The sequence below is a fragment of the Galeopterus variegatus genome, unplaced genomic scaffold (assembly GCF_000696425.1).
Source record: "Galeopterus variegatus unplaced genomic scaffold, G_variegatus-3.0.2 Scaffold1458, whole genome shotgun sequence".
NCBI lineage: Eukaryota > Metazoa > Chordata > Mammalia > Dermoptera > Cynocephalidae > Galeopterus > Galeopterus variegatus.
This window is the reverse complement of record NW_007727569.1, coordinates 234,519-242,685: the sequence shown is the minus strand read 5'-3', so window position 1 is coordinate 242,685 and position 8,167 is coordinate 234,519. Positions and strand designations below refer to the sequence as shown.

Sequence of the window (8,167 nt, the reverse complement as noted above, 5' to 3'; positions counted from 1 at the left end):
TGGGATCCGAACCCTTGGTGGGAGCGCTGCCGCGCTTCCCAAGCGGTGCACTGTAGCAGTGCGCCACCGGGCCGGCCCCGTTACCTTTAAAAAAAAAAAAAAAAAATAGAAAAGGGGTCCATCCCCAGGGCCTACCGCCATGGCCCAGAGGGTGGTACAGTCTTCACCATGCACAACTGCACATTAATACCAACTGGACCAAGTACAAAACAGTGTGGGTTGCGAGTATGAATGGAGCCTCGGGGAAGACTTAAACAATCATTTTGGAAATTGCTACGTGAACTATAGTTACTATATTTTCCCCTTTTATTCATCTTTGTATCATTAGGAGTCAGACCTAGAATTAGCTGTTTAGTTCTAGGCTCAAGGATCTCTGACAAAATGCCCCTTTCCCAAAAGTGACTGTAAAATTGGAGAAGCATGGGAAGGGGAAGAGCCTGAAACTTCTGTGTTAAAATGTAAGGAGTATTTAAAAAAAACAAAATAGTGTATATGTGTGTATCACAATGATACATGTTCATTTTAGAAAATATAGGTAAGCATAAGCAAAAAAATTATTACACATAATCTCTCCCCCCCAAAAGATAATAACAAGTCACATTTTTGTGTATATTTTATTTTTCTGAAAAAAATCGTTTTTGGGGGGTGGTGGCTGGCTGGTATGAGGACCTGAACCCTTGACCTTGGTGTTATAATACCATATACTAGCCAACTGAGCTAACTGGCCAGCCCCTTTGTGTATATTTTTAAACGTTTGATTAAAGCCAAGTGTGTATGATAACTTCCTGGAGCACCCATCACTATTTTTGCACTTACCAAAATGTATTATTATTATTATTATTGGGGTTTTTTTTGGTGGCTGGCCAGTCCAGGGATTGAATCTTGGTGTTATCAGCACCAAGCTGTAACCAACTGAGCTACTTGTCCAGTCCACTTACCACAGTGTGTTATAATCACTATTATTGCACTTACCACAGTATATGTCTGTCTCCTGTGTAGATACAAGCCCCTAAAGGTAGTTCTGTTTTATTCCTTGGCACATTAGTAGGTGCTCTACAAATGTCTGTTAAATGCAGGCAGAGGCCTGCCTCTTGTATACATAGGACTCTGTGAACCCTAAATGGTACAGAAGTTATAGGCTAGTAGTTCTCAAACCATATCCCTACTGAACCTTGCTGCTCCACCAGACTAAGATATCTGCAGCCAAAACTGAAGATTAATGCTTTTTCCACAATTCACAGAAAAAGTTAGGTGAATGTATAGAAGTCAGTGTTAAGTTTTTATTCTGTATGGGTTTTTTATTAAAACTTTTGTACCTGTTAGCACATGACAAAGTGAATAAACATGTGGCAAATGAATATTTCAGGCAAAGAGGCTTACATGTAACTTATTAAAAATATTTTTATAGGGCTGGCCAGTGGCTCACTCGGGAGAGTGTGGTGCTGATAACACCAAGGCCACAGGTTCAGGTCCCTATATAGGGATGGCTGGTTTGCTCACATGGGAGAGTGTGGTGCTGACAATACCGAGTCAAGGGTTAAGATCCCCTTACTGGTCATCTTTAAAAAAAAAAAAGAAAAATTTTTGTAAATTATGGAGTCATGGAGATTGAAAATATGTAATAGTCATATTTTCTGTTGAAAACGCAGAGGCTAATTTTTGCAGTGGAATTAAATGTTTTTATTTTGTGGTTGTATTATGATTCTCCGGAGATCCAGAACCAATATTTATATTTAAATATATATATAGTGGGATTTATTATAAGGAATTCACAAAGGGCTGAGCCCGTGGCGCACTGGGAGAGTGTGGCGCTGGGAAGGCAGCAGCGCTCCCGCCGCAGGTTCGGATCCTATATAGGGATGACCGGTGCGTTCACAGCGCTCACTGGCTGAGCACAGTGCGGCCAGTCTCAAAAAGGACAAAAAAAAAAAAGGAATTCACAAAAATACTTTAATAAGGTACATTTTAGCCTGTTTGCCTCTAATATTAACTTGCCTTGCATGGAGAAATTGTTCTCTTGTTTGCCTTTGAATAGTAGTGGCAAAGGGTACTTGAGTTCCATCGGTGATTGCAACAGGTCCCTTTTCACCATAGGGACTTGCAAAAGGTATCAAAAATGAGGGGACTAGGAGAAGAATTGGCTGGAGGGGAATATACTGAAAAGAGAGAACTGACAAAGGGATGAGGGAAATGCATCTTTCAAGGCTGGGGAGAGCGTGGGAGCTAGGAGGACCAGAGGATGGAAGGGAACAAATTTACCTGGAGGAGCTGCAGGGGGCCCAGTGGTAGGCTGGGGAGCTGTAGGGCTGTTGTCGTTCTGCACCTGAGGGCGTAGATTACATACTCAGACCCTGCTTCCACTATGCTTCTTGGCATGATCCGTCCTCCTTTCCCACCATAATGGCCATGTGACTCACCGCCTTGTTGGGTGCCTGCTGGGTGTTGTACTCTGGGTTTGGCTCACTGAAGTTAGGAACCTCAGAATAAACCATACAGAATCTGCAAGGGAAGAAGTAGCTAAAGCCTTGGACCCATTCTCTGGGTAACTGCTGGAGGCATTAGAAAAGTCCAGATACAGGGCTTAGACTGCACACTCTTATGCTGCTTCCTTGCAAACCTTAACTCTTCCCCCTTGGGCTGGTGCCTCTTCATCCCAATCCCCAAGACAGCACTTACTCTCCAATCTTTTGCAGATCACCCCCACGGCCAGTGTACAGTGTCAGACAACCTTTGAACACTGAAGCATACCTGTGGGGGCAGAAAAAGCAAGATTCAGAGTATTCAAAAGAGTTACAGGGACTGTTAACGTCACTCCCCTTGAGTGTTGCTGCCCTTGGATAGCCAGGAGTCACCAGCTGGCTTACCCTTTGGTGAGCCGGATAATGTCCCCAGGCTGGATCAGGTTGCCCACGTCGTCCCAGACGGAGATATTGATGCTGCCCGTTTTGTCTGCCACTTTGCAGGTCCGAACCTCGTGCCCGTCCTTTGTCTTGGTCACTCGGCCTGAAGGGAACAGATAAATGGGGGTGGGAGAATGGTCTAATGGGGGTGTGAGAATGGTCTAATATACGGGGTGGCAGTCAAAGGGATGAGATCTGGATATTGGTGGGGTGAGCGAAAAGGTGCACAAACAGGGCAAAGCCCAAATCCCTGGAGCAGGAGGGGGTTGGGGGCTAGTGGTGTTGGTAGTGGAGGGGCCAGCACCATGGAGAGGGCCCTGAGTGGAAAGAGGCCTGCGTGGCACTGGAGGCATGAATCTGGAAAAAGTTCTATCTACCCTACATCGGACTGCAACTCTCTGTGCCAGGGTCTAAGAAAGAGATTGGGAGTGAGCGGTATCTTGGGGCGCGCCCTGCCATCCCCGCACAAGTTAAAAATGTAGGCAGTGTTCTCACCACCCCCACCCCACGAACCCACCGCCTCAGCATAGCCACCTGTCTCCAGAACAATGAAGATAAGGTTCAGATTCTTGAGCCCGGGCTTGATATCCTTCACGAACGTCTCCGTCGTCATGCTGCCCAAGCCTTGGCACCCCACTGGAAGGGAGATCAGGGGATGAAGGCTCAACGCTTGGAGCCTTTGCCCCCATGCTCCACTTCCCAAGGCCTACCTACCACACTAGGCTGGGGTCAGGCAGCCTTAACCCCTCCAACCCTTCTAAAAGGTTAGAAACAAACTTCCTCGGAGGCCTCCAACTTCAAGATCAGAATTTGGGGGTCTCTGGATAGGCGGCATCGGGGCTGGAAGGCCCTCAGCGAGATGCCCCTTCAGTCTCAAGCCCCGAGGTAGGGGAGCCAAAGGAGACAGCGGTAGGGAAGCCGGTGCAGAGCCAGGGAATGGAATCTTACTCGCCAAACCTTCCCGAACCCTCATCCGGACAACCCCGGACTCGGTCCATCCCCTCCCCTAACCAAAGCCCACCACCCACCCAGCCAGCAGGCCGGACTATGCACGCCGCTGAGCCGCCCGCAGGGGGAGCCACAGGCCCCGCTACTGCCGGATGCTGCCCTGTGGAACGCCGGAGTGCTAACATTACCGGAAGCTTCTCCCGACTGGCCTCCTCCGGCCAATCAGCACCGCCCGGGCGCGCCCAGCGTCCTGCCGCCTGCCCAGCCCAGCCAATCGGGATCAGAGACTCGCGCGCCGCGAAGGGGGCGAATTTCAGGTATTAAAGGCGCCTAGGAGATGGTTGGCTCCGTAGGGAGAAAGATCGACCACCAGAGGGCGCCTCAGGCCCCAAATTTCATTTACTTGGCTGGGAGAATGCACTTAGGCTCTCAGATTTTGTTTCTCTCCAAGGAGTGACACTGTGGGAAAAAGACCAAGGGCTTTGGAATCCGGCGGACAAGTTTGAATCCCGGCTCAGCGCTTCACTTCTTTTCACGACAATTATTAAATATGTAATTCCATTTTACAGATGAGAAAAAGGTAATTACATAAAAAGCAGTGCTTAGCACACAGTAGGAGCTTAAAAATAAGTTTCCTCCTCCTCCCACTGCTCTGACCCTCATCTTTATTCCTGATTTAGGGTCCTCGTCTTTAACAACCCAGTTCGGTCTGGGTTAAAGAGCCTTTGGAAAACGTGTCATTCACTCTAGAGACAGACAACAGGCAGACTCACCCCCTTTGGAAAAAATGGAATTTGGGGATAGAAAGCAACATTCGCTTGGTCCCTCTCTTAGTTCCCAAGGTACCTATTCCTACTGCCCATATTAACATCACTAGATCTGAGTACCCCCAAAGGACCAAAGAGAGGAGGCCTGAAACTTTAGTTTCCTGTGGGAACTGTCAACCAAAGGTAGCTCGTTCTGTATGGTGTATAAACCAATTACATAAAGAGATACCAGTGTGCATTACCATTTGCTTAGCAAATATTCATAACAAATACTATTTAATATCAGATGAGCCTAAGAGGTCATGAAATTTTAATGCCTTGGCTTGCTTAATCCCTTACCTTCTCATAGAGTGCCTTAGGCGTCACCTTGACTTCTCTTAGAGCCCAGGTTCTCTCCCACCCTCGCCCCCACCCACGGTGTTGTAACCTAGGGAAATCAAACCGCAGCCCAGGAAGAGGGACATTTTCTTTCACTTCTCCCCCCTTAGGTGTGTCAGGGAACTCTACGAGTGTTCAGGGAGCCACCGTGGATACGACAGGAGTGCAGCTGGCAGAGAGGCGGACAACACGTTTACCATCAGATCAAAGCTCTGCGATCACACTCCCCCACTCTCCACCCCACGGCCGCCTTGTTAACTGCAATATCCATTCCAGTGACTTGGAGTCATAGGGTCGGGAAGCTCTGGGATGCTGACCACGGCTCTGGAAACGGGAGAGGGGATAGGCGGACGGCAGGCCACACTACAGGCCTGCCTCTTCGCGACGATCTCGCACCACTTAGCATCAGCTCTAGGACGAAAGACATGTGCGCCCCTGCAAAACGAAGCGTTGCCTTCCAGGGGAGTCCGCCCAGAATCTTTCCCTGACGTAGACGGCGGGAAGATCATAGAGTTCTCCCTCCCAAATGGCTATACAGACCTGGCGGGGACCATAAAGACTTCCGGCCTAGAGCGGAGGCCCGACTAGCCTTTGTCCCGCCTCGTTGGTCGCTCGTGACTTCTTGTCTAGGTCTGAGTTAAACAAAGAGGCGGAGTCTGGTGACGAGTTCCGCCGGGTTGCGTAGCAGCGGTGGGTGGGGCAAAGGGTCCTTGTGAGACGGCGACGAGTGGTCGGTACCTTCCTTCTGCTCCTTCCCTCTCCCCTCCGGGGAAAGACTGGGACCCGGCATTGGGGCTGTCCTGTGGCTGCTGCGGCCTCAGCTACTGCCGGGCCGGGGTACAGAAAGTCCAGACCGCTTCCAGGGCCGTGCGTACTGCGCCTGCGCGGGCTTCCACCTAAGAGAGGGCGTGGGAGGGGAGGGGGCGATGTCCCAGGGGGATTGGGGCGGAGGGTCTAGATGTTGGGGGTAAGAGAAGGGATGGAAATAAAGATGAAAAACGAAGGAAGGGAGAAGCACTGGGGAGGAGTCGGGAAGTGAGAAGGGGGTTCTGGAGGTTGGGGGGTTGGGGAAGGTCCGTGGGAGTAGGGGAACCTTAAGAAGTGCAGGAGAGGGGCATGGGCTGGCTGGAGGACAGGGAGCAGCAAGCCTGGGGGAACAGCATCGTGTTTAAATAGGCAGTGATTGACGGGCCGGGAGAGAAGGAAGGGAACATTCTGGGGGTCGGTCAGCCTCGGCAGGGGCGGCGGGACCTGAATCCCGCCCTCGAAGCGCCATAGCTTGGCTCCTCTCCCATGCCTTGTCTTTGCCAGCCTTGTCCTTCTCTTTCATTCCTTCCCCGATCCTCTCCCCCTCCCACCCCTCCGTGAAGGAATCTCACATTCCTTAACATCCCTGCCCTTGGTCTGCAGCCTGGCCTTCTCGCTTAACACAACAGAAAGCCTTCCTCAATCCAGGACGCAGGGGGAGTGGGGAGTGTGCCGGAGAAGGAGCATAAAGCCAAGAGGGGTGAGGGCGTTTTGCCTGTGAGATTGACAGACCTTTCCCATTCAGAAACTGACTTTAATTCACCTAACAGCAGATGTGGCTGTTAATGAGGCCACTGTTCCTGGGGACTACCCTTTGATAGCCTTATTACTTACTATGCAGTGGTTTTAGAATCTGACAGAGGGGCAAGAGGCTGATAGTGTTCCTAATAGTTTTCCCCCAAATAGGAATGAAGTGGACTAGTGATAGGGAATATAAGTGATGCAATAACGTTACTACCTTGTGTGTGTAGCCGACCTTGTGGCTGGGCCTGGTTGCCGGTAATTGAGAAGGAACAAACTCCTTTCTGGCCTTCAGTACTCTAAATTTATTTTGCATTCTCTTTCTACAAATAATACCTTACTCCAGGATAGCAGTATTCAGTATGCTTTCACATTTATTATCTCATTTGATTTGTAGGAATACATCTCTCTCTCTCTCTCTCTCTCTCTCTCTCTCTCTCTCTCTCTCTCTATATATATATATATATATAGCAGGTATCATTTTCCTTACTTGACAGTGAAGAAACTGAAAAGTACAGAAGGGTTGCATGGCTTGTTTAAAGTTGTACAGTTGGTTGGCAGGCAGAGCCGGGACCAGAACCCAAGTCTCCTGACTCCTGGTCTTCTGCTCAGTTGAAAAATCCTGTTTTGTTCTGGCCGAGAGGGCATTGAAGTAGGACTGGTTTTCCCAGTGTGGGTAACTATTTGCTTTCTGAGTCTGGAACTTGTCATTAGGAGTCTGAGCATGGGCTGGCCCGTGGCTCACTCGGGAGAGAGTGGTGCTGATAACACCAAGGCCACAGGTTCGGATCCTATATAGGGATGGCTGGTGCGCTCAGTGGCTGAGCGCGGTGCGGGTGACACCAAGCCAAGGGTTGAGATCCCCTTACCGGTCATCTTTTAAAATAAATAAATAAATAAAATAAAAAGAAGGAGTCTGAGCATAGCCAACAGCACTGGTTCCTGGAAGCATTTATTGAGATATAGGGGCATGTTCTGGGGTGTTGGGAAATGGGTTGTTGTCAAAATGAAAAGCATTATACCCTCCTTTATATTATGGGTGGGAAAAGAAAGAGTAGTGGGGACAAACATTATCAACCCTGCCTGACCACAGGGAAGAGAAATTGTGTCTGACATTGCAGCTTTATCTCTGATTAGTTTAAAAGGACCATGCTAACCATGTTGTGGCTGATGAGCATAGTAAACTAATAAGCATGTGTACCAGACTCAGATGAAACAAATAGTCTCAATGTATAAAAATCATTAACTTATTCCTTCCTAATATGACCCTTAAGGCTGACAGACACTTAACTTAAGCTGTTGATAGTACTGGTGAGGAAAGGAGTTTGAATAGTTGCCATTCTCCTGCATATAGTTGAATATATCTTTCAGTACCCTTCATCTGAAGCTTTGTCTTCCTCTCTTTGGTTCCATCCTTGTAGTGATGAAAGTCTGGTCAGCCTACTCTTACTGCTATCTCTAGCTTTCCCAGTTGCCCACCCTGTAATAATTTCCACACTCCCTGCCTCTTCTTTTTTTAACTGATCTCAGAAATATTTCTTGACTTGGGAAATAGAATTGCACCTGTACCAGCATTCTTGAGCATCTTCTTTTTTTTTTTTTTTTTTTTTTTTTTTTTTTTTCCCC

At 48.5% G+C, this 8,167-nt stretch overlaps 2 protein-coding genes across 8 annotated transcripts in view; one reads left to right on the top strand and one right to left on the bottom strand.

Annotated features, from left to right (window-relative positions):
* The window catches only part of NABP2 (nucleic acid binding protein 2), a 5,285-nt gene extending 1,176 nt beyond the window's left edge, over positions 1 to 4,109 (bottom strand). Inside the window, exons 1-6 of one of the 4 annotated variants that reach the window (XM_008577183.1) lie at positions 4,037 to 4,109; positions 3,435 to 3,536; positions 2,865 to 3,003; positions 2,677 to 2,748; positions 2,418 to 2,499; positions 2,260 to 2,323 (exon numbers count right to left, since the gene is read on the bottom strand). In XM_008577183.1, the coding sequence (XP_008575405.1) occupies positions 2,260 to 2,323; positions 2,418 to 2,499; positions 2,677 to 2,748; positions 2,865 to 3,003; positions 3,435 to 3,513 (436 nt within the window). In that variant the 5' untranslated portion in view covers positions 3,514 to 3,536; positions 4,037 to 4,109. The other 3 variants (XM_008577184.1, XM_008577181.1, XM_008577182.1) reach the window with 3 other exon arrangements.
* Positions 4,110 to 5,692: 1,583 nt separating this feature from the next.
* The window catches only part of RNF41 (ring finger protein 41, E3 ubiquitin protein ligase), a 27,148-nt gene continuing 24,673 nt past the window's right edge, over positions 5,693 to 8,167 (top strand). The window contains exons 1-2 of one of the 4 annotated variants that reach the window (XM_008577178.1): positions 5,735 to 5,860; positions 6,404 to 6,500. The gene's annotated coding sequence lies outside the window, so the exon portion shown is untranslated. The other 3 variants (XM_008577180.1, XM_008577179.1, XM_008577177.1) reach the window with 3 other exon arrangements.